This window comes from Planococcus citri, chromosome 3 (genome assembly GCF_950023065.1).
Source record: "Planococcus citri chromosome 3, ihPlaCitr1.1, whole genome shotgun sequence".
Classification (NCBI taxonomy): domain Eukaryota; kingdom Metazoa; phylum Arthropoda; class Insecta; order Hemiptera; family Pseudococcidae; genus Planococcus; species Planococcus citri.
The window spans coordinates 67430549-67457286 of NC_088679.1; the positions used below are offsets into that span (position 1 = coordinate 67430549).

The 26738-nt window shown below is 35.1% G+C and overlaps 1 protein-coding gene across 4 annotated transcripts in view; it reads left to right on the top strand.

Annotated features, from left to right (window-relative positions):
• Sfmbt (Scm-related gene containing four mbt domains) overlaps positions 1 to 26738 on the top strand; it is a 159168-nt gene that overhangs the window by 128523 nt on the left and 3907 nt on the right. Inside the window, exons 1-13 of one of the 4 annotated variants that reach the window (XM_065354029.1) lie at positions 18459 to 18771; positions 19465 to 19604; positions 19671 to 19938; positions 20007 to 20182; positions 20259 to 20579; positions 20657 to 20783; positions 20867 to 21001; positions 22962 to 23207; positions 23282 to 23541; positions 23617 to 23853; positions 23945 to 24197; positions 24449 to 24642; positions 24727 to 24831. In XM_065354029.1, coding sequence (XP_065210101.1) covers positions 18750 to 18771; positions 19465 to 19604; positions 19671 to 19938; positions 20007 to 20182; positions 20259 to 20579; positions 20657 to 20783; positions 20867 to 21001; positions 22962 to 23207; positions 23282 to 23541; positions 23617 to 23853; positions 23945 to 24197; positions 24449 to 24642; positions 24727 to 24831 — 2484 coding nt within the window. In that variant the 5' untranslated portion in view covers positions 18459 to 18749. Of the gene's footprint in view, positions 1 to 18458; positions 18772 to 19040; positions 19271 to 19464; positions 19605 to 19670; positions 19939 to 20006; positions 20183 to 20258; positions 20580 to 20656; positions 20784 to 20866; positions 21002 to 22961; positions 23208 to 23281; positions 23542 to 23616; positions 23854 to 23944; positions 24198 to 24448; positions 24643 to 24726; positions 24832 to 26738 lie in introns of those variants that run through there. The other 3 variants (XM_065354030.1, XM_065354027.1, XM_065354028.1) reach the window with 3 other exon arrangements.

Sequence of the window (26738 nt, forward strand, 5' to 3'; positions counted from 1 at the left end):
TGTCATACCACCAAAGGGTAAATCCCTTTTAAGTCGCGAAAACGAATCTTATTGCTATACCGCATACATCTATAACGACCAGGATATGGTTTATGCTCTTACAAAACCTACCATCGAACCAGTCATCAACCCGAGAAACGCTCGTGTTTGCTAATTAAAAAGTAATATTCTGAAATAACCGCTGTATACTTTATAGTTTTTACTTTACCTTCTTCTAAAATACCAAATACTATGTCGCTATCGTCAAAAAGAGTACAGACGTCTGGCAGAACAAGCATTTACATTCGACAAGAGATACAATGTAAAATGTTCACACAGCGAAAAATGTACAAAATTGGGAAATTTGTACTGGTGACTTTGTGGTGAATCTGGCACCAAAGAGTCACCGTGTATATAGGTTTTTGTCATTATTATGGGGAATTGTTGGTGGAGTAGTCACCAGATATGTCCCCACACGGCCCACACCACTTGAAGAGGGCATTCCCGGGTAAAATAGGTGAAATGGCCATGTTCCCAGATTTGGAAAATTACGATGGATTATTGTTGGGTACCTCTAAAAAAAATTTCCGAGCGGAATTTCCGCCCATCAACCCCCCCTCCCCCTTGAATAGTATAGCCAGAAAACACGTTTTTGCGGGGAAAAATCGATGTCCATGAGTAGTGGGGAGAAAATTTTGGTACCACGTGGTTTGGCCATAATTGTCGAAAAGTACATTTTCTTCTGACGTTATCAAAAAAGTCTTAATATTTTTTGTAAAAATAAACAAAAAACCCTGTCGCTGGCCAAAATTGCAAAAAATTCCTATTTTTGCCGAAATTATCAAAAAATCTCAGCTTTTTGTAAAAATTGTCAAAAAAGTCTCGTTTTTGCCAAAATTGTACGAAGTTTCTTTTTCAAAAAAAAAATTTTTAAATCCCAACTTTTGTCTAAATTGCCATAAAAGTCATGTTTTTTGCCAAAATTGCCAAAAAAATACTTTTTTTTTTGAAATTATCAAAAAAGTCCCATTAAAAAATACAAATTGTTTAATTTCGAGAAATGTTTTTAGAACACCTGCTGGTGTTTCATTTACACAAGTTCAGTACCTAGACAACGAAAGCAGGTGGTTACCCTTTCTGAATCAAATCCCACTAGTCATTTGAGATTTTACTGTGCTCCTAAAAGGTTCTCTCAGTACTGTAGTGCTTTTAGAGTTGCATTATGCTTTCAAGATATATCACGTTGTGCTCTGGAGCTTTCAGAATAGCATAGTGTATTTGGAAGCGCGTTGTGCTTTTTTTCAAAATCACATTGTGCTTATTTTTTTCAGAATTGTGTCGTGCTTTTGAAATCTAAATCGTGTTTTTTCGAAATCATGTTGGGCTTTTTTTTCAAAATCACGTTGTGCTTTTTTTCAAAATCGTGCTGTGATTTTTTTAAAAAATTGCGTTGTGCTTTTCTTTTGATTTCACATTATTTTTTATTCAAAATTGTGTTGTGATTTTTTTTTCAAAATCCCGTTGGGTTATTTTTTCGAAATTGTGTTGCATTTTATTTCGAAATTGCCATGTGCTTTTTTTCAAAATGGCATTGTGCTTTTTTTCAAAATCACGTTGTGCTTTTTTTCAAAATTGTGTTGAGTGTTTTTTTTAAAATTGTGTTGTGCTTTTTTAGTATTGCGTTGTGCTTTTATTCAAAATCACATTGTGCTTTTTTTCAAAATCATGCTGTGGTTTTTTTAAAAATTGCGTTGTGCTTTTCTTTTGATTTCACATTATTTTTTATTCAAAATTGTGTTGTGATTTTTTTTCAAAATCTCGTTAGGTTATTTTTTCAAAATTGTGTTGCATTTTATTTCGAAATTGCCATGTGCTTTTTTTCAAAATGGCGTTGTGCTTTTTTTCAAAATCACGTTGTGCTTTTTTTCAAAATTGTGTTGTGAGTGTTTTTTTTAAATTGTGTTGTGCTTTTTTAGTATTGCGTTGTGCTTTTATTCAAAATCACATTGTGCTTTTTTTCAAAATCGTGTTGTGTTTTTTTTTTCAAAATTGTGTTGTGATTTTTTCAAAATTGTGTTGTTTTTTTAAAAAATTGTGTTGTGCTTTTTTTAAAAAATCGCATTGTGCTTATTTTTTTTAGAATTGTGTCGTGCTTTTGAAATCTAAATCGTATTTTTTTGAAATCATGTTGTGCTTTTTTTTTCAAAATCACGTTGTGCTTTTTTTCAAAATCATGCTGTGATTTTTTTTTAAAATTGCGTTGTGCTTTTCTTTTGATTTCACATTATTTTTTATTCATAATTGTGTTGTGATTTTTTCAAAATCCTGTTGTGATTTTTTCAAAATCGTGTTGTGATTTTTTTTCAAAATCCAGTTGGGTTATTTTTTCAAAATTGTGTTGCATTTTATTTCAAAATTGCCATGTGCTTTTTTCAAAATGGCGTTGTGCTTTTTTTCAAAATCACGTTGTTTTTTTTTCAAAATTGTGTTGTGTTTTTTTTTAAAATTGTGTTGTGCTTTTTTAGTATTGCGTTGTGCTTTTTATTCGAAATCACGTTGTGATTTTTTCGAAATTGTGTTGTGCTTTTTTTAAAAATTGTGTTGTGTTTTTTCTCAAAATCGGGTTGTGCTTATTTTTTCCAAATTGCGTAGTGCATTCGAAATCCAAATCGCGTTTTTTCAAAATCACCTTGTGCTTTTTTTTTAAAATCGCGTTGTGCTTTTTTTCAAAATCGTGCTGTGATTTTTTTTCAAAATTGCATTGTGTGTGCTTTTTTTGAAAACGGCGTTGTGCTTTTTTTCAAAATGGCGTTGTGTTTTTTTTTCAAAATCGCGCTGTGCTTTTTCAAAATTGAGTTGGGTGTGTGCTTTTTTCGATGTTGTCCTTTTTTTTCAAAATCGCGTTGTGCTTTGTTTCGAAGTTGTGCTTTTTTTGAAGTTTTGTTGTTCTTTCAAAATCGAAATCGCATTCTGCTTTCGAAATCCAAATCACTTTTTTCAAAATCTTGTTGTTTTTTTTTGAAATTGCGTTGTGCTTCTATTTCAAAATCGCGTTGTGCTTTTTCCAAAATTGCATTGTTTTTTTTTCGAAATCATGTTGTGTTTCCCTAATAACATAGGCTACGCACACTGTTACAGCTGCGCATAGCGTAGCTGTCTAGTTTTCATTCGCTTTCATGAGATGTTGACCTGATTTTTCTGTAATCGCGTATATTACCTCTTGATTATTTCACCTAAGTATTTCACCTGGGAATACACTTTTTTTGATGATCTTGATGTTCTCAATTTTTTCAAAAAAAATAAATTAATAAAAAAAAATAGAATATTATTAGCAATCAAATAGTTGAAGAAAGATAACCAAAAAAGTTACAAGACGTAAGTAAAACATTTTCATGTGAGAAAAAATCACAAAAAAGCCAGAACATACTTATCCCTTTTAAAAAAATAAATGGACTTTTCGGCAATTACTGGCAATGGAATATTACTATTTTTCCAAATTTTTATCCATAAAGTGAGACTTTTAACTTTTATCGGTAATCTGAAAATGTTTCTAAAAAACAAAAGCGTTGCCTGAAATTTCAGTATTGAAAGAAATTTTTTCTAATAATGATCCAAAATGAATTTTTTTAGAAATCGAAAGCTTCCACCACTTATCTTGATTTTTTCATTTTTTTTTTTTTTTTTCATACGGCTGAGTGGAAATTTTTCTTCTAAGCGGTCAAAGTTCTCAAAAATCAGGATGAAGTGCGCTATTTTAGGGTACCTCTCAAATTCTTCTCACATATGTACAATTTGAAAAAAGTTTATGGAGAAGGTATTGCAAAGGCCTATAATTTTTTGATACGTGAATCAGCATTAAAAGGTTGCATACGTGAGGTGATTTTTTTCTAAACTTTTGAGCATGAATGCCACAAAGAAATATCTATAAATTTTCATAAAATTTTTGAGGCTTAAAAAATATACCATTTGTAGTTTTCATGTTGACCCCTCTCAAACTTTACACCATCTCCATATTTTCCTCAAAATAACAATAATTGTTACGGTGAGAAAAAATTCAGAAATTTTGAATCCTAAAAACCTCTGTGACGTCTCAATCGGCCAGCAACAAGGAAAAAATCAAACGTATCGATGTGCTATTCTTGGGGGAATAGTATCTTTGTTTTTAGCTTCGGCCTACGAAATTAAGTCGAACGCGTAAAAATGGCAAAGAAAATAACACACAGAGAGAAAAAAAAGGTAAGTACACGGATGAAAAAACACTAAACAATTTCCATCCCTAGGGGATGCCAGACTATGGCTATAAAGATAATTCGCGATTCGTGTCGAAGAGAAGGAAAAAAAACGAAAATATCTCCCGGATAAATACATATCTCGTTATACGAGGCCGACGAATAAAATCCCTCGACAGAGCAGTCACCGTCGCCTCGACACGACGCTGTATATGCGAATATTTTGGCGTAATGTCCGAAAAACGAGCCGAACAGCCCTAAAAACAAGATCTTCGCTTTAAGGTAAACTGCGTGTACGATAGTGCGAAAATTTATCATCGCCGGGGCTGGGCTGGGTAAAAAGGGCATGCAAGTAAAATAAAATACTCGATGCAGCGTTTATTTTCAAGTAGATGGATTTTGCCTATCAAAATAGCCTGACGATGTGCCACCACCTTCGCCTCTGCCTTTCTAGTAACCGACTATACCCAGCGCCAGATGCGGGATGTGGTTCACTTATAACGATGTTTCGACCACCTTATGTCTTATGATCCTTTTTTGCACTTAACGACAAATTTCAGCCAATAACTTATAACACATTTCGACGACGATATGTTTGCATTTCAAAGTGCCATTTTTATCGATTCGTATGTATATGGAATGTGTAGAATGGTCTAGGTCGATGAAGATATTACATTTTGACGTAGTATTTGTCGCATTTTTCGAGGGTATATCTCGGTCGAGCGAATAGACACTGGCCAGAGAAAGTCGAATTTGAAAAATTAGAGGCACTTGGTACTCGTAACTTTGACGAGGGACAAAATAATAACGAAAATTTGCGCCTATAATCAAGTCTATATAAAACAAGTTCTGAGCAAATGGCCTCAGAAATGTACCTAACTACTTACCAGCTAAAAAAAATTCAGTTTTCCAAGATGATATAGATTTGCCTCACACAGTCCAACATTTTGAAATTTCAACCCTTCAATGTCTCGAACCCAGTAATCATTTTTAAAGGTTTTCCATGACATTCTATAACAAACCTTTGAGCAAATTTTAGCAGCATGTTGCTCAATTTTGCAATTTTTTCATCAGTTTTGGGGTAAATTATAAAATCGAGGAGTGTCAGTTCAAGTAATTTCGCAGCCATTTCTGAACTTGGATCTTTCAATTTTGTTCAACATTTTTTATGAGTTCTACAGCTAGATAGGCTGAAATTTCAGCCTTCTATGTGGTTGAAGGAGGAATTTTCAATGAATTTTTGAAGGTGAACTTTTTGCAAGAGTCCTATTTTAAATATTTATGTACTATTGTTTGAAAATTTGGTAAAAATTTTGTGGGTAGGTAACTAGTTGATTTATATTTTTATAAAATTATTTGTCCTGGGATCTCATAGCCCCAAAAAGGTATTTCCATCTTTTTAGGTCACAAACATCCAAGTAGGTATCAAAAATTTGAGAATTCATATAGAGATGCTGCCGTGCTGAACTCAAATGTTGACACTTTTTTCTGATACAATCCTCCAAAAACCAACAATATAAGTCTCCAAATATCAGAAATTTGAAAAAAGATTGTTGTGACCTTGACCTACATGGATTGATAGAGTTTCAGAAAAACCTAATTCGAATTTCAGCTCATTTTCGAATCCCCTAAACCGTACTTACAATAAACCTCATATTTCAACCCCCTCCCCCAAAAATGAAACATTTTGCTGACCGATAGCTCGTTTTGGTCTTAATTTCGAATTCATTTTTGATTTCACAAGAGAGATTCTTGAACTGGCCCCCACCGATTTGAATCGAACCAAGCCAAATCAAAGGAGCATTCACCTTGAAATCCATGTAACCAAAATTTTAAAAACTTAAATTCATTTTTAAGTTTTAGGTACATTTTTAAAAGTTTAAAATTCAAAAAAGCTTTTCTCGTGTTGGTTTTGTAGCTTCCTCAAACATTTTTTCCAGATAAAATGAATCAACACGAATACTTCGTGGGAACTTTTGATTTCTGAAAATTTTCATTTTGGATCATTACCTATTAGAGTGGTTCAAAACTGAAATTTCAGGCAATGATTTTGAATTTTAGAAAAATTTTCAGTTTAGATAAAATAATAATTTTTATAAATGAGAAAAAATTCAGAAATTTTGAAAATTTGTTGACATTTTCTTTTAGAATTCTAAAAACATCTGCGACGTCTTGGCTCTATTCATTCCGATTTCTTCGTGATTTGAAAATACTGCTGTCAAAGCTGAAGATACGATAGTGAAGATTACCAAAAATCGGAGTGAAATTAAAGGGGGAATATATATTGGCATGACAGAAAAAGTGATTCGAACGACAGGACATTTGAACGACAAAATAAGGCATTCTAACGACAATTTTCAACGACAGTCGAGCACGACAACTTGGGTGATACAAACGACAATTCGATTTCATACAAACGACAAAAGAAATGTAATCCACATCCAAATAAATTATTCCCCGCCAAAAAAATGATTACCCGGAAAAATAAATTATTCCCCGCCAAAAAAAAAATTTCCTGAGAAATAACTCATTTTGTGATTATGCAATGAAGTTCATATTTGAGTTTCTTGATTTCATATGACTGAACTAATTGCTGAGCAAGGTCAAAAAACTAATATACTTTGAGTTATAAACCTCAATTAAAAACACTATTTTCTCTTTCTTCAATTAGATACTGAAATTTTTCTCAATTTCCTCATGTTAAACAATTTCTCAACTTGAAAATCACTCTGCAGCAAGGTGAACTGTCTCCTGCCTCTTGGCCTCTTGCTCAGTTCAGCTCAGACTTTAATTCGTTTGGCGATTTTCCAATTTTTTATTTGGGTTTGCTGTCCGGTGATCTGCATGAGTCGAGCAAAGAAAAGCGTAAGTACGTCAATTTGTTCCTGCCCCTACAACACTAAATCAGCACTGTGCAAGCATACTTCGTCTCAAAGTTCATTGAAGTTCCTGCTCAAGGGAAGTCAATTCCTTTGGGACAGAAACGGAAGAGAGGCAGATCCTCAAAAGCCAAAAAAGCACTACTTGTGCAATAATACTTACTAGATGAACTGTGTGTTTTTTTTAATGTCGTGCTTTTTATCAATTTTTGGATGTGCAATTCGTATGTTTTATGTCATTCACTATTTTATTTCTTTGCCGTGCACGATTTGTCGTTAAATGTATTATGTAGACGTGCATTAAATTATTCTGTCGGGCAATACCTTATATCGTCGTTGAGATTCATTTACTGTTGTTCAAAAACTTTTTTCGTTGTGAAATAATTCTTTTCCCATGCAACGCCTTTTTCTGTCATTAAAACGCCTTTTTCTGTTGTGCCGATAAATCACACCCAAATTAAAGGCCATTTTTACTGCGACAAAAACACGAATTTTTTCAAAATCCAAATGGATTACATTTTTTTTACTCCTCAGTGTGAATTTAATTCGACCCTGAACTCATTTTTGAAAATTTTTGGCTTGAGTATCTGGTTCTTTTTCTGTAGGTACTTTTCATTTTGTTTTCATCATCGTTGTTTCCTTATAAGCAATAGGCCTGTTGGCCTGTCTGCTATGGTGTGGAACTTGTTGAGGATGAGCCTGAGGTATCAGTGAGTTTCCTCCTTGGTCTCCCTCTGCATCTTTTCCCCATTGGCCATTGGTGTATATTGGAGGACCTGTTTCAGTGATCTTGTTTCCTCCATCCTTTCGACATGATTTCTCCAATCTTTCCTATACTTTTTTATCTTCTTCATGACTGGCTTCACTCCAAGATCTGCTGTTATTTTTTCAGATGAGAGTCTGTCTCTGAGAGTCACCCCTGCCGTACTCCTCATGAATTTCATCTCCGCTGCCGTTATTCTTTTTTTGATCAGATTTCTTCAGTGCCCATACCTCGCTTCCATAAGTCATCATTGGTATTGCCAGGGTATTGTACACCTTCAATAATGTTTCTTTTCGCACCTTACTGGTACTGCTTCTCAGGGTTCTATTTATCAGTCCTGTGACTCTCAGGAACTTTGCAATCTACTTCTCCCTGGTATGATATCGTGTTTCCCAGGTATTTGAAATTATTGACCTGTTCAATGATTTTTCCATTAATTACAATCTTGCTTCTCACTGGTTCCTTTCCTTTGAAGGCCATTGTTTTTGTTTTCTCTGATGATATTTTCATATCTATCATACTTTTCCGATGTCTTTGTTAGATTGTACATTGATCTCTGTACTTAGGTCATCTTCTGTTTCGGCTAGTACTGCTTGATCATCTCTAGCGAATAGTACTGTTGATACATATTTCCTGCCTTCTGTCTGTTTTGATTCCTTTCAGCTTCGTTTAAATTTTCCAACCACGTTTTTGGCTTTTTCTACTCTAAAACTGGATGAGAGATTGTATGACTTGAAGGTTGGAATTAGTACCTAAGGGAAAGAGGGTTTAAAATGCCCTTAAATGTATACCACCACGAGCGGTTATACGACTCGATGATGATGATGTTTAGAACATCACGAAATCTTGATTTCAATTTTGGTACATTCCAGACTTTTCTCCCCTCCCTCTTCCATGTAAGCCCCTTCCATCTCAATTCATTTCATCCAAATACAATAGCAGTAATACTCATTTCCATTTTTTTTAGTCTAAAAAATTCTGATTTTGGGAATTACGGGTGATAAACTTCGATCTATCGAAATGAAAGCCACTCCAACCCCCCTCTTTCTCTTCCTGGATCCTAGTTTCATAAACACCCACCAAACGTTTGTATCAGTATAAAATTCGAGCTGCAGAATGATAAACGTCGAGTCAGGATGCGAATTTTTCAACCTGATTCTCTGAAATGTAGACATAATTTTTGCCAGCCACTCAGAACATTATTCTCGATATTTCAAGACCTGCGATATCCATCTCGGCTTATTTGTTATTTTAATGTGATTTTTTTTTGTAAATGGTGACACGTTTTTGCACCTGTGGCAGTCCTCGCTTCGGGCCATTGTCGCATGGCTTTTCATTTACCTATGTACGTATATGTGTTGTAGAATATGTCAGAAGAGCTGACTGAATAGCTGATTTTAATCGTGTTGTTACACTTCGCCAGTACCTCTACCTCGTACCTCTATTGCTATTGTTGATCTTTCTCTTTTATTTGGTTTCATCTTATGTTCTTATAGTATAAATTCAATAGTTGAATAGGGCTCGTCTTTTTTTTTTTCGCTGGCTCGTACTAAAGCAGGCGCATGCTTCGATTACGCTACAGGCTGCTCATCTATAACTATAGCGTAAGTACGAGGCAAATGTACGAAAAATTCCACCATATCCGGTTGCCAACGTGATTGAATAAAAATTTCATCGGCCACTGCGGTTCACGCTATACGCTATGGCATTGCTCAGATATAGGAAAAATTAAATATGAAAAAGTTGAATAGTCATACCAAGGTTATAATATCGACTTGGAAAAAACTACGTGATGGCGAAGAAAAATCGCCAAAACGTCGTCAACCGTCCAAAGACAGAGAGATAAAAAAAAACAACGCTTCGTGACTCGGCACCATCATTGTTGGTTTTTTCTTCTCTCGCAATGTTGGAAAAATGTCGAATAAATGGGTTCCAATCGCAACATATCGTCGATCAGTGAACTTTATCGTCTTATTGCTCTATGTACCAACTTGGGTGGACATGCCACGATTCTATTAATATTTCCCCATATTCTCGCCTCCTCGCCTCGACGCTCTGCTGCGACTTTTCACAGATGACTAGTTAGGTTTTTTTTTCTCCATTTCAACTTACCCTCTTTGATAAATCGCGAAACGCCTAATGTTTTTACATTTCGGGCGATTCTAATCAGAATTATTATTTTTCGGCGTGTCTGCGAGCTGCGACTCCGCGTGTGCGTTTTTATCCGCCGAGGACGAAAAAAAGGCGAAAAAATGAAAAAGGAATCCTATAAAATAAACAAACCGCCTTTTATCTAGATTTCTCGTTTACTGATGACGTCATTGCTAACACTCGTGCCACTATCGTCGTCGTCGTCGCCGCCGCGAGCACCCCGCGTCTATGAAAATCAATTGAAACGGCCAATTACCACCGTATCGTTTTGTATTTGATTTTACCGCATTTAAATCCACTATCCTGGATCGTCCTGCTTCGGTGAAAAAAACCTATGTACTTCCGGGTGCGTACAAAATTAGTCGAATTTTTTGCATAATAAGACAAGGGAACAGGGCGATATGGGTGAATTCTTTCTTTGCAGAGCGTATGTAATGTCTCGTGTAATCGTCTCGAATTTATGACGCGTTTATAATTTTTTGAAAATTTTGTAAAATTATGATTTTTTTTTGGTACAGATGTACGCGTTTTGTTACGTTGACTTATTGGTAGATATCGGATTTCTATAGTATTTTTTGGGGAAAATAACGTAATGTAGTTTATACGATTACATCTATAACTCACCGTGATATGAGTTTGTTTAATCGGGTGGTTTTGCTGGGTTTGTGTTTGTATATACGTATTGTACGGTTGGTGAATACGTAGATATTCTTTCTTTGTACGTATTATTTTGACCCTTTTCTTCACACTGTGCTCCTCTTCTTCATCCAGTTGCTTCTGAAACCACGTAATTAGGCTATATCAAGGGGTATTTTTATTGAAAATTTTGAAAATTGAATAAAAAAATAACTGATATTCGCATTTAGCGCTCCGGATAAGGCCCTTAAATCCCCTCCCCCCGAACCATTCTCCTATACTGTTTTTTTCTCGGGTTCAGATATTTGAAGGTGAGTTGTACTATTGTTTTTTTGAAAAAATTCCTTTTTTGCGAAAGCAAGTGGACCAAACAAGAAAAAAACTGGAGGTTTTTTGGGGGAGGAGAGTGGAGAGTGGAGTGGGGAAGAGGGATGTTGACTAAAAATTAGAATAAAATACCAATTTTGAACCTTGAAAAATAAAATGACGAGTTTTTAAGATGAAATGACAATCCTGCCAATTGATATTATAATACTCACATTAAGTTGGGTTTATAAAAATGTTATTTTCATTTTACCAGAAAATTATGTACTCAATTCGTTCGCGAATGATTCGCCAAAAATCAAGTGAATGAACCGATTCGTCCGCAAACGAGTCACTTATACAAATCAATTCGTTCGTGAATGATTCGCCAAAAATCAAGTGAATGAATCGATTCGTCCGCAAACGAGTCACTTATACAAATCAATTCGTTCGCGAATGATTCACCAAAAATTGAGTAAATGAATCGATTCGTTTGCAATCGAGTCACTTATACAAATCAATTCGTTCGTGAATGATTCGCCAAAAATCAAGTAAATGAATCGATTCGTTCGCGAATAATTTACCAAAAATTATTCAATTCGTTTGCGAATGATTTACCAAAATACAAATAAATGAATCGATTCGTTCACGATCGAGTCACTTATACGAATCAATTCGTTCGCGATCGAGTCACTTATACGAATCAATTCGTTCGCGAATGATTTACCAAAAATTATTCAATTCGTTTGCGAATGATTTACCAAAAATCAAGTAAAAGAATCGATTCGTTCGCGAACGAGTCACTTATACGAATCAATTCGTTCGCGAACGAGTCACTTATACGAATCAATTCGTTCGCGAACGAGTCACTTATACGAATCAATTCGTTCGCGAACGAGTCACTTATACGAATCAATTTGTTCGCGAACGAGTCACTTATACGAATCAATTCGTTCGCAAATGATTTACCAAAAATTATTCAATTCGTTCGCGAATGATTTACCAAAAATCAAGTAAATGAATCGATTTGTTCACGGTCGAGTCACTTATACGAATCAATTCGTTCGCGAATGATTCGCCAAAAATCAAGTAAATGAATCGATTTGTTCGCGAACGAGTCACTTATACGAATCGATTTGTTCGCGAACGAGTCACTTATACGAATCAATTCGTTCGCGAATGATTCGCCAAAAATTATTCAATTTATTCGCGAATGATTTACCAAAAATCAAGTAAAAGAATTGATTCGTTCGCGAACGAGTCACTTATACGAATCAATTCGTTCGCGAACGAGTCACTTATACGAATCAATTCGTTCGCGAACGAGTCACTTATACGAATCAATTCGTTCGCAAATGATTTACCAAAAATTATTCAATTCGTTCGCGAATGATTTACCAAAAATCAAGTAAATGAATCGATTCGTTCACGGTCGAGTCACTTATACGAATCAATTCGTTCGCGAATGATTCGCCAAAAATCAAGTAAATGAATCGATTTGTTCGCGAACGAGTCACTTATACGAATCGATTTGTTCGCGAACGAGTCACTTATACGAATCAATTCGTTCGCGAATGATTCGCCAAAAATTATTCAATTTATTCGCGAATGATTCATCAAAAATCAAGTTAATGAATCGATTCGTTCATGAACGAGTCATTTATACGAATCAATTTGTTCGCGTATGAGTCATTTATACAAATCAATTCGTTCGCGAACGATTCATCAAAAATTAAGTAAATGAATCAATTCGTTCGTGAATGATTTACCAAAAATCAAACAAATGAATCAATTTGTTCGCAAACGAGTCACTTATACAAATCAATTCGTTCGCAAATGATTTACCAAAAATTATTCAATTCGTTCGCGAATGATTCGCCAACTACATACTAGTCAATTCGTTCGCGAATGATTTACCAAAAATCAAGTAAATGAATCGTTTCGTTCGCGAACGAGTTTCTTATACCGTGTACGAATCAATTCGTTCGCAAATGATTCACCAAAAATTATTCAATTTGCGAATGATTCACCTATTACTATTAATGAATTCGTTCACGAATGATTTACCAAAAATCGAGTAAATGAATCGATTCGTTCGCGAATGAGTAACTTATACGAATCAATTCGTTCGCGAATGATTCACCAAAAATTATTCAATTCGTTCTCGAATTAATCAGTAACTATTAATAAATTTGTTCGCGGATGGTTCCCCTATATAGAAATCAGTTGATTTGCTCAGTCGCCAGTGAATGATTCGATTCGATTCACTTTGCTTGTAAACAGATTAATTGCTGTACGAATGTTTCAAAAAAAAGTGAATCAATTCGTTCATAAACGATTTTTATTTGAAGAAAAGTTGGTCTTCTCAGTTTTTTTTTAAATATTTTGTATGCTCATTTCTTGTTTTTAGTTTTAAAAATCCTACATCTTTGAAAATTTTTTTACGTCATTCATTTTCCATTGGTTTCATTGGCCTTACATTGGCCTAGCAAAAAAGTATTCAACATAATATGTAAAGCCAAAAAAAAAAAAAAATTGACAAACCGTCAAACATCATGTATAGGTATTGCAAAAGAATATTCCAAAAGAGAAGGTACGACGAGTACCCAAGTCGAGCTATAAATACATACAAAAAAAATAAAAATAATACTTCACGAAAGGCATTCACACCTCGAAAATTGCGCCTAATTCATCATTCTATCTCGAATGTCAATGAAGCATAAATTTAGAGTGAAACCCGTGACTACTTGCAAAATCACGCGCGACTATTTCTCAGTCCAAAATAAACATCTTTAGAGATTCCCCTTTATATAGTATACGAATTAGAATAATAATAAAGGAGAAAAAAAAAGTATAGGAGAAGTGAAACGGATCATCGCCAGGACTGCAGTAACCGATAATTCCAATTTGATGGAAATTATACGAAATGATTTTAATGGTATTGTTTACAGTGGGCTTTTGATGTGGCGTTGAAACAGCGACGGCGGCAAGGCGATATAGTTTTAGAGATATCGGTGTTTATTTTGTAGTGGTCGATAGAATGTTGTGTTGGTTGGGTTGCAGTTGTTGTGTAAGTTAAGGCGTGGGTTAGGTATGCTATAGTGTTGTTATAAGATGGTGTTTTTTGCTATAGAGAAATGTTACAAAACATGCACAACACATACGACGAATATTATTTGTATTCTTTTCAAGTTCCTTTATTGATTTGTTGCTGAAAAAAGTGTATATTATACAACGGTAAATTTTCTCGAAATACCTACCTATTTGATTCCTAAACAACGTAAAACGTTATGGGCCTATATTATAAAGATAATTCGAAACACAACGTTTTGTTTTATAAACGAAGCGAGAAAGAAAAAAATCGAGGGAAAAAAATGGACCAGCTCACCAAAACAGCCGATAGTATAATGCTTGAAAAATTCAATCAACCACTTTATCATGTTCGCAGTTCAAAACTGTCTTTTTTTATATCGAAGAAAATAGCAATTACTCTTTTCCATGTGTCATTGAATTGATCATAAATGTGTGTTCATGTGAGCCGCCTTCGCATCATTTTTCTTCTTTCTGGTGGTTTTTTTCCTGCGATATAATCTCCACCTTTTACTTCGCTTTGGCAGCAGCTGACGATGGTTCGTGATCTGAATAAAAAATGATGATTGTCGTTTCATTAATCTGGTGACACGACGATTTCTTTCGACATTCCATCAAGCAACCAACTCGGCACGTTTCGAAGCAAAAAAATTTTCCCGTTTTATCACGTAATTAGAGCCTTTTTTCTCTCGATAGCGTTGTTATTTTTATACCGTATGAAGTGGGTAGGTGGTTGAAATACGAGACGTGGAAAGAAATTGGGAAAATGTTCGATGTGTTTTGTATATTTGCGTTCACCCTGAAGGTGAATTTAATTACGAAATGAAAATTTTAGGGGAGATTAAGTTATCGTTGTGTTGTGGAAAATATACTTTGTCGATTAGTACATTGGTGGGGTGTTTAATTTGGGGATATTCGATATGATAGATTTTGTTTTGTTGTTAGTTGATCATCTGCTGGGCTAAAGTAGCTTTATTCGTGGATATATATCAACAAAAATATTGGATGTAGTTTGAAATTGAATAAAATTGTTCTCTTTTTAATTTTAATTGAAAGTTACTTCGTTAAGCAGGATTGTAGATGGCGTCAATGGCCAGATAATATCAACAGAACATAATTTTTCATTTTTTATTTTTGAGATTTAAAACCACATTACCTACTTACTCACATTTTATTTCCCTCAAATTTGTATCAAAATTTAGAGGATTTAAGCCCAAAATTGGGTTAAGATTTTTAGGATCGCTAAATCATCAAAATGGGTTATAATTTCGCGAAAAAATCGAAATTTCTTATCAAAACTACCTATTGTTGAATATTTTTGAAAAATTTCTGCCCAAAATTTCATTAATGAAAATTTTTCTTTTTTTACTGACATTTTTACCCATTTTGATAGGTTGCATAGCACGATCTTTTTCAAAAATCACAAGAACTGTACCCCAATTCGATCTCAGAAATTCTTCAGAATTTTTATGAAAACGTGTTCATTAAAATATTCGAATTTCTCGCAAAATTTTAAGTCATTTTGATACTTCGAGTGGCTGCTTTAGGTTTAAAATGCTCCAGAAATGCCCGAAAATATTTTTGTTGAATAATTTGAATTTCTTGTAATATTTCACCCTGTTTTGATTGGTCGTATGACCCTTTTTCAAAAAATTCTGAAAATTATAGCCAAATTTTGGATTTGAAATTCTTCAAAACTGCCCGCATTTTCGTCAAAATATTTGAATTTTTAGCTAAATTCTAACCCATTTTGATATGTCACGTGACACTTTTTTCAGGTATCTAAAAATCATGACCCAATTTGGGGCTCAAAATTTTTCAAAAAAGCCCAAAAATATTCTCATAAAAATATTCAAATTTCTCGCAGTAATTTTTCATGTTTTGATAGATCATGTGGCATCTTTTTTAAGTATCCTGGAAATCATGACTCAATTTTGGGCTCAAAATTCTTTGAAAATAGCTCAAAAAACTTTTCTGTTGAAACATTAGAAATTTTAGCAAAATTTTAAACCATTTTGATAGGTCACATGATACATTTTTCTGATATGGTGAAATCATTACCCAATTTTGAGCTCAAAATTATTCAGAAATGCTCTAAAAACATTTTTGTCCAGATATTTGAAATTTTCGCAATATTTTATCGAGTTTTGATCCAAATAATCCTGGAAATAATTACTTAATTTACGACTCAAAATTCTTCTAAAATGCTCAAAAAACTGCATTTTCGTTGAAATATTTGGATTTTACGTTAAAGTTTAGTCCATTTTGATAGGTCACATGACACTTTTTTCAGGTATCCCGAAATCATGACCCAATTTTGGGCTCAAAATTCTTTAAAAAACCCCAAAATTCTCGCGATAATTCATCACGTTTCAATAGATCACGTGGCACCTTTTTTAAAAATTCTGGAAATCATAACCCAATTATGGGCTAAAAATTCTTTGAAAAAGTTCAAAAAACTTTTTTGTTGAAACATTAGAAATTTTCGCTAAATTTTAACCTATTTTGATAGGTCACATGATACTTTTTCAATATGGCGAAACCGTTACCCAATTTTGAGGTCAAAATTATTCAAAAATGCTGAAAAAACATTTTTGTCAAAATATGTGTCATTTCAAGGTGAAAGGTCCCACTTTGAAATTTGCTACTTTTCGAGAAAAATGGATTTTTGTCAGTTTGGGTCAAAGTGGGACCTTTTGTGTTAAAGTCGTTTATGGGTTGTTGGACATCTCTACTATCATCTCCCAAACTTTCAACTAGCGCCACTAACGGGAAGTGGGTAAACTACAGCCTTAAGGTGAAAAATGCGTACATTTTTCGATGCATTTTTCACCTATTTGCGCGTATGAACATGGTTTTATGCGGCTGTGCACGCATACGTGTACGCGAATACATGTGTATGTGTTCGGCTACTTGTATTCCATTCAAGAACAGGTTTTGGTAAACAGCGATGATAGCCGAGTGGCATCGGAATAGGGCTGTGAAGCGGGAGGTCGGCAGTTCGATCCCCGCACCAGGCAAAAAATTTTTGAGATTTTTTTTTCGATTATATTTTTTTCCAAGTTGTATTTCACGCCGAAAAATATTTTTTTATTTCAAAAATGATTTTTTTATAATTTTTGTACTTCTATTTTCGATTTTTCCCCCAGAATTTTCATTTTTTTCACGTTGTTTCTTCATTTAAATAGATTTTCCGACGAGTATTGCTCTTTTTAAATATCACCATCGTTTTCAGCATCAAAAAATCTATCATATGAGACATCAAGGAGCGTTCTACGTCATATTATCACAAAATTGTAGTGAAAAACGTTTCCAAAACTTTCAAACTCGTTTTTCTCAAAACTTACTTTTTCAGGTATGACACTTCAAAACGCCGTAGCTCCGTCAAATATCAACGAATTGGTCTCGTTTCGGTCTCATTCGATCAGGAATGTCCCCCCCTATCACCCAGTGGTCATAACTCAAACCCCCAAAATGTGCCAAAGTGGGACCTTTCACCTTGAAATGACACATTTCTTCTGCTCAAATTTGGAAAGGATTAGGGAATCGTGAATAATCATGTGAATTAACGTGTCACAATGCAATATCATTTTACGTACGTAGTACTTGCTCACTCAAACTTGAAGAAAAATTGAATAAAATTATTGTATCGTGTTTCGTGTAAAATTAAAAACATCGTGTCACCTGACTACAGCACATTTTACTTCATTAATTTTGAAAAAATATTGAAAAATTAAAAAAAAAAGAATCGAGTCTTGGCAAATTTTGCTTGAATGAGATGAGATGATATTGGAAGTGGAAAAAGTCTTGTGAGTTGTGATGGATTGAATTGAAAGGACGACTTGTTTAGAAAAATAGCCACGAATAATCAAAGTAAAAAACAAGACAAGCTAGATGACAAAAAACCACTGCAAAGTCCTGATGAATTGGTATACTGCGTTCGAATCGAAGTGATTTTTCTATCAACTTGAGTAGTTCCTGTTACTCTCAAAAAAACGTAGCATCTCCTTCTCCACAATTTTTTTCAAAACTGACAACGACAAGGGTTGTTTTTGTCATGAAGTTGATGAAGTCTGCTACCATTGATTTTTACGTATATCAATATTCAATCCTGCTACTCTTCAAATGAAAAAAAAATGGGAAAAATCATCAATAGTATTTTTAAAAAATTTATGAATTTCAAATTGAATCGTTACAGCAAAAAAATGTCAATTTGTGTGGTGTAGTAGAACTAGAACTAGAACCAGAAATTTTGAATTTTTCGGTACAAAATGACGTACAATGTTTTTTTTTTAAAAAAAAATCATACTTCCCTTTACCTACTTAAGAACCTACCCATTGGACTTCGCGCTCCACCAACATCGTGATTTTGTAACTATCCAGGAAATATTCCCCTTTTTTTCGTGTAACTCGTTGGCGAAAAATTGCACAAAGGCTTGAAGAGCGGCGAATAACAACGAAAATCCGAGTGAAAACAGTGAGGAATTTTCCTTTTTTCTTACGACCAAAACAACTTTTGAAGTAAAGTTATCTAAAGTTTTCGAACTTTCTGGTGCTTACTTTCAGTTAAAGTATCTCACTGTAACGTAATATGTTCGCTACGAGTAACGTGTGATCGATTAAATCGACTTTAACCCTTAAAATTAGGATGATAAGTTCAGTGTTGACAATGGAAAATACATTCTCGGATCAGTGAAAGACGTAAAATAATTAATAATCATGGAAATACCAACGAGAGAAGGTAATTAGGCGTAACACCGACTGAAGATCGGTTTATCGGTGTTTAATTTTTCATTATAGTATTAATATCTTATCTTGAAATGTACGAGTACGAAGTTACCTATGTTGTTTTGGAAGTGGTTCTTCGTTCAGGGATCTTGGGCACTTGAAGCGTGCAGTTAATCGAATGTCACATCGTATCGGTGTGTTTATGGAACAATATTTTGATTTATTGCAACATATGTATGTCTCATGTGTGTTTAGAAATTCGCCAAACACATCTGCCTCAAGTGTATCTACGTTACGAGACGACTAAATCGTCAGTTCGTATTCGGTATTGAACTAACAACGATACCTTGCCAGGAAGAAATCGATACTTTTAAAATCCCTGATAAATAATTCAATGTTTTTGAAATGATATTAGTAAAGTAATAAAGGTAACGAGACGTTAATTTCAACGTTGATTAGAGTGTCGAGAAAACGATAATGAGGCTTTTTTTCGCATCGTGTTTATCTGGCAGGTTAATTACGTTGTATTAATTGATTTTCATGTTTATTTTTTCGTTTCGCTTTCTACCGGTGGTGATTATCAATACGATGGTGTCATTCGATATGTTTATCTCGTTGTACCTAAAATTGAACGATGTGTTTTGATTCGAGGTCTTACGTTGTTGATGCGCCTAGCTGTACTAATGATTTTCGTTTTCGTTCGCAGATTTTGGAATGGTGTGGATGGGTGACATGCTGTTGCAAAATGAATCAGGCGATTTAATGATGGAGCAAGCAACAGATGCCGGATTCTTCGTCGACGCGAGTTCCCAATCTTTAGCCGAAGAAGGATGTCGTACGCAGATGGTGAGTTATAATATTGAAAAATTACGAGATCACGATGAACGTCGTTATCACCGAGTATTCTTTCAGGGTATGGAAGGATTCATGATGCTGGAAGATTTAGACGATTCACGCTGGTACGTGAATGGAATGCCTGAAGAAATGATGCTCGACGGAGATGCTTCGAATCCTTCGTCCAAGGTTGTAAATACGTCCACGCAAACCGGTATTTCGAACGCTCCTCCAGGATCACGAAAAATTAAACCAGTCAAGCACCCTGGACTCAAACTGCAAACTCCTATCGCTTACCAGAGAGACACAGATCTGAATGTTATTCCTATTCAGAAAGATGGCAGAGGTATAGGCATTCTTCGAATAACAACGTACAAAATTAATTCCAGATGCTCATATCGTATTTTTTTCCAGCTGTTTGCAAAAAATGTGGCGCTATCGGAGTCAAACACGCGTTCTACACTAGAGAAAGACGCTACTGTAGTTTAGCCTGTGCTCGCGGTTCAGACGATAACGATGCCGGAACTCAGAACGATACTGGAAGCCAAGAAATGCTGCAATCTCCTACTAACTCTCAGTGGTCTCCAGATGTGAGCTCTCAATTCTCCTCGACTCGATAATCTATTCGAATAGTTTAAATTTAACATTACTGTGTTGGTTTTTTAGGAGCTACCAACCACTCCGGTATCTGTACCTGTCGCTTTACCACCGACGAACACTCAGTCACCTCAGCAAACCGCTCCATTTACTGCAATAAACAGCGCGACGACATCGTACGTCGTTCCACAACAACCTACACCTCAGGCATCTCAATTACCACATCAAAATATATCTGAACTTCAGTTACCACCTGTATTTATTTTACCACCAGACGAGCCCCCGTTCCCTTCGGAAAAGCGATCGTCTAATTTGGCCTATAGCTACGATTGGACTGCGCAATTGACTGATCCGTATTTTAAAGCTGCTCCTACCTCTTGTTTTAAACACGTATGATATTTTATCAGGCCTAATGAATTCTATGCGATTTTTCCGTCTGTATTAATGAGTTCGTGTTGTTGATTTAGGCACCTATGGCTGATTATTGGGATATCGACGTTGGTTTGAAAGTCGAAGTTGAGAATACCGATAGTTACGATTACTCTGAAGAATTTCCCAATTCGTTTTGGATTGCTTCTGTCCTACGTGTTGAAGGTAATAGATACTAAAATGATAGATTTAACCGAAGTAAGATGATTCTTTGGTGCTAATGTGTGTGTATTTTTCTCTTCTGACAGGATACAAAGCCCTTCTCAGATACGAAGGTTTTATTAGCGATGGGAGCAAAGACTTTTGGGTGAATTTATGCTCGTCTTCCGTTCATCCTATTGGCTGGAGCGCTCTTCGAGGGAAACCATTGATACCTCCTAAATGTAAGCTAAGCTGTAATAGTGAAGTGCTTCTTATTTTTTTGTGTGTTGCCCGGGGGGGGGGGATGATTTGAAATCTGACTCGATTCTCTCGATTAAAGTCCAAAAATTGCCAGGAAAACGTCGAATTTAGTATCTGATCTGTCTATTACTTACTCCTCGAGGAATTAATTTTTTCCACCATTTCAACTTCGAATGTGCAATTGTGCATAATACAATTTCCAAGAAAAAGGAGAATTTTTCAATATCAATTTGTGAAGAAATTATTCAAAATTTACTCAATAATTTTCAGGAGCTCTTTGAAAGTTGAGCTTTTTGATGATAATTTGAATTTGAAAATTATACCTAGAAATAGGCACTGAGGGATTTGAAAGCTTTAATTTTTCGAAAAACTCGATTTTAATTTTTTTGAAAGTGTGTTTGGAGGAGTCTAAGATCTCTTGCAAAATATTTCAAGAGAATTAAAAAACTCTTTTCGACTGAAAATTATACCTAGAAATAGGCACTGAGGGATTTGAAAGCTTTAATTTTTCGAAAAACTCGATTTTAATTTTTTTGAAAGTGTGTTTGGAGGAGTCTAAGATCTCTTGCAAAATATTTCAAGAGAATTAAAAAACTCTTTTCGACGCCAATTTCACTTATAATGATTATTTGTTCAAGTGCAGTATTTGAAATTGTACTTGTTTTATGATAAGCCTGTTTTGATGTTGACCTTGGAATTTTTCACTCGAGAAATGCGGAAAAATGGGTGTTTTTTTGTTGATTTACTTTCGTTTTTATGAAATAATCGTACATTAGGAAGAATTTTCGGGAAAATACCCCACATTTTGATTTTTCATGCTTAAAAATTTAGTTCTGCACCCCCCCCCCTTCCCTCACGGTAAAATCCTGGCTACGTTGTCATTTTTCTTCCACCCCCTCCCCTCCCCTTCCCAATGTAGAGTTCCCTAGTTGGAAAAAATCTAGGAATTTGAAATAATTGAAATCGATTAACATTTTTTGAAAATTTCCCATTTCTGTGTCAAATTTTTTTTGAGTAACCCACTTTGAAAAAAGTAGAGTTCTTCTTCATAAACTTGAAAAAAAAATTTTTAAATATAAAAAAAAATGAAAACTGAAGTTGATGAAACATTTTTTTTTAAATTTCTAGTCAAAAACCTTTCGAATGACCCTCTTTCAAAGGAAAAACCTCCCACAGTGCCGCTATAGAAGTTCTCAAAGTTGAAAAAAAATCAAAATAATTAAATAAATATAATCGAAAATTTTTTTTTGAAAAAAAAAAAACTTCAATCTGTGCCAGAACTCTTTTGAATGGCCCTTTTTTCAATGAGGAACCTACCTCCCCCTCCAGAAATGTTGGTCAGTCCAACTCATCAAATTATGACGACTTGATCTTGGACTCTTCATCCTAGGATGACAAAGGAGAGCATAAACTATTAAATAAGGCTTTTATGATGAAGATACACCAAATCCAAACTCCAAAGATAAGAATCTAAAAATTTGAAACTCTAAATTTCTTTTATTTTTCTGCCCCTTTTTGAAAATACCCAAGTTCCACTGTTTCATTGTGGGAGGTGGAGAGGGGGATCAAAATTATTGAATTGTTTTTTTCTGATAAAAATGAATCAAGTTCAAGTATTAGATTGTACGTAAATATGTCAGAAAATTTTGATTTTTTAAAAATATTTTTTATCGTTCACATGTTGTTTATTGGGAGAGGAGGGGCTAAAATTGGTTTGAGTGAACAAACTAAAGGTATTAAAACCAGAAAGTTTTCGATTTTGAATTTTTTTTGATTTTGCTCACATTACAACACTTTTGAGACAATCAGTTTAAAAAAACAGCCATTTTTCGCCTTTAAAATTTGCAAAATGAATCATGATGCTACTGAAGTGGATATTTTTTTTTCAAATCTCAAAGACTTTGCTTGCATTTTGAGTACATTTTTTTGTTTCTTTTGCAGCTATTAAAGATAAGTATTCGAATTGGAAGGAGTTCTTGAAACGCCGTCTCACCGGAGCCCGAACCTTGCCTTCGAATTTCTACTCCAAAGTACACGAGAGTATGAAATCTCGATTCAGATGTGATTTAACAGTCGAGGTGGTCGATAAAGATCGTATTTCTCAGGTCAAAGTAGCCACTATCGATAAAATAGTCGGTAAACGGCTTCAATTACGGTATTACGATTCGAAACCGAGCGTAGCCGATGGTAAGTTGAGAAATTCCTCTAAAAATTCATATCCTCAGGTTATTTTTTAATTGATTTTGTTTTTTTCTGCGCAGTATTTTGGTGCCATGAAGATTCGCCTTTGATCCATCCAGTCGGTTGGGCTAAACGGATAGGTCAACGGTTAGATTGCTCACCAGAGTACCGAGATCGTATAATGAAAGGGTTGAGAGAGAAAGACGACTCGACTGCTGATTTATTCGCCATACCTGAACGGTTTCCATTACCAGCGAATTGCTTTTTCCGTAAAGGGATGAAATTGGAAGCTATAGATCCGTTGAATTTGGCCGATATTTGCGTAGCTACCATCATGGAAGTGAGTATTATTCTCCTGTGTTTTTTTTTTCAATTTATAAGATGAAGTTTCACGTACGTTTACTTTTTTTCGTAGGTGCTTAACGAAGGATATTTGATGATTTGTGTCGATTTCTGGAACGATCAGCATCCGTCGACCGAAGACTGGTTCTGTTATCATATGACCTCGCCTTGTATATTCCCAGCTGGTTTTTGCGCTTCGAACGATATCCCTTTGACACCTCCGAAAGATTATAATAAATCCGATTTTGACTGGAATCGATACCTACAAGAAACCGGTTGCATTGCTGCGCCTGCTCAATTGTTTAATCAGGTTTGTGTGTTTTTTTTTCCTTCGAACTGATAAGGCTAGAGTCAACAACATATTGTGTACATATTTCTAATACGTTTGTTTTATCTAACAGGACATACCAGACCACGGACTCGAAGTCGGTATGAAGTTAGAATCGGCCGATTTAATGAATCCTCGACTCGTATGTGTTGCTACAATCGTGCGCGTCGTCGGCAGACTGCTACGTGTACACTTTGACGGATGGGAGAAGGAATTCGATCAATGGGTAGATTGTAACAGTTGCGACATTTATCCAGTCGGTTGGTGTGAATTAGTATCCCATAAATTGGAACCACCGTTCAGCGAAGCTAAACCGTTACCATGTGGTGAGTAGGATTTCTCTAGTCTCGTATCGACTCAAGTGTTCGAAACGATAATCGGGTCGTTACTCGCGCATACGCTGTTCCCTAGAAAAGCATTAATTCTTAAACAGATGTCTGGCTGTATTGTTTCGTTTAGAAACGAGTACATTTTTACGAATTAATGTGTAAATTATTATTCCCTCTGCTGCGTTCTCACAGTGAGACAATTTCGATGGTTTGAATAATTTACCGTGCTTGTTTTTTGATTCGTGCAGGTAACCGAACGGGAGGATCTCGTAAACGACGCGGTAAAGCTACGGGTAATACGCCGACGAAAACACCTCAGTTAACCGAAGAGCTGAAAATCAGCGAGTTTAGAACGATGAGAGCGGAAGAATTCGAGAATTTGCCTGACCATGGATCTGAAAGCTTTAATGTACCACCTCCTGATACTTCTGCGATTGATAAGGTAAGTTGAGGCAGTTAGATCGGGTTTTCTGTACTTTCACGATGAATGGAATAATGAATAATGAATGAATAATTTTTTTCGCAGCAGAAGAGACCGTACCAGCAGGAGTGGATATCGAATGCGCAAACATCGAGTCAACAGAACGTCTCGCCATCGACGGCTAAAAATACCAAGAGTACCATTTTAGTGGTAAGGAATTTGTTTTCAGTGATTATGATCCAGCAAAATGGCAATAGGGGTATCTGCATACCACGTCGCCGCTCCGCCCTGATTCTCGGGGGAAAAAGTTGGATTTACTAACAAAACGGCTACAAATCTTTTTAAACCGAACAATGCTAGATCGATTGAGCATGCAATAATATTTCATCAGCCAAAATTTCAGGCCCCAGGTGCATTTTTCGATTTTCGGTGAATTTATAGAGTAAAACGGGGTCAAGTGGACCGCAGGTCAAGTGGAACGATGACAATAAATCGAAAACTAAAAACTCAAATTGCATTTCTGTGAGCTCAATATACTCTAACTAATGCTATCCATGATCGGCGAAGTTGGCAGCACTGTATAGTTATTTGTGTTCATGTAATGACAGACATGTGAATTTTTATAGTCGAAAAAATCAAGTGCTGTATTTTGAAGCCGTTGAAAAAGGTAGAAATTTTTGTTCAAATTTCAATTTGAATATCAATAAATAACGAGTAACTAATCTACTTTCACATACACTAATCAACTTTGAGTAATAAAGAAATAGAATCGAGATATTAATGATGAAAAAAAAAATTGTGTTTGGGGTCAAGTGGAACAAAATTGGTGGGGTCAAGTGGAACTTGTATTTTTACATGGTAATTGTGTTCTGAATTAATGATAGGATGCCGCGAGTCAATGAAAGAGCCAACTGATCGTGAAAAACATTCACAAGAAATGACCAAGGAGGCAATTTGAAGAATTGTAGAGGAAAATTCGTCTTATCAAAATGTATCTATCAAATTTGGTATATTATTCGGGGTGGATATCCCAAACCCACCCAGAATGATTACATTTGTCATTTATGTATGCAAATAACTTGTGTGAACTACAAACTTGATTTTTGTAAAAAAAAAATTCCCAATCATTTCCTTATGGAAAATAACACGTACCACTTGACCTGACCCACTGTTCCACTTGACCTGCCCGTCAGGTCAAGTGGAACGAAATTTGCACTTTTTTAAAAATGAAATTTCTCGGAAATTTCTCAATCAAAATTCAAAATTTGGGTGGCAAATAAAAGCTAAAACTTGGTTCTTTGAAATGAGCTCACAACCAACTCCCTATCTTTAATACGACGCTCGCAATCTTGAATTTAAAAAAATCGTTCCACTTGACCCCAGCTTACCCCTAAAAATCAAATTTTAGTCAAAAAATGAAAAAAAAATCAAACTTTTCCCGAATTGATCTAGAAAGCTGAAATTTAGGATATACGTTATTTTCAACCGTTTCAAGCAGTTGTAAAGCCTCTAGCTGATTTTTGAAACTTGAAATTTTCATGTTTTACCAAATTGAGATCGATTGCAGGTAGTTTCATGTCGTTTTGGAGTCTCCTGCGGCTTTTCGGAATTTCCAGGAGTCTCCAGCGGATTTTTTGAAAGTTGAAATCTCCGCAAAATTTTGCCAAATGAAGTTGGAAAGCTGAAATACACTCAGCATTCTGATTTCAGCTCGCTATTATGTCGATAGCAGGTGGTTTCAAGCCAGTTTTTTTTAAATGCCTTAAAAGAGCATGGCAGCCACCAGGACATAATAGGCTATTTGGCCTCATCCTCGAGTTTTGAAACCGACGACCAGAAGTTGTTCCTTAAAGTCCAATACAACTGTGATACAATTTTTAGATCGCCAAACCACCTCTAACGCCTTCAAAAGGGGTGAAAGTGGAAAATTTCAACTTTGGCAGTTTCCAAGCGATTTTTTTCAAAATTACAAAGATGCTAAACATCACCAAGGGTTATTTATGGAAATTTTAAGCTTTTAAACGGCACTTGTGGTCACTTTTCTCAGAGGTGCAATCATGAAAAAATAGATCTCTCTTTTAGGTAATTTTTTTTCCAGCATTTTTTCATAGTTGAAA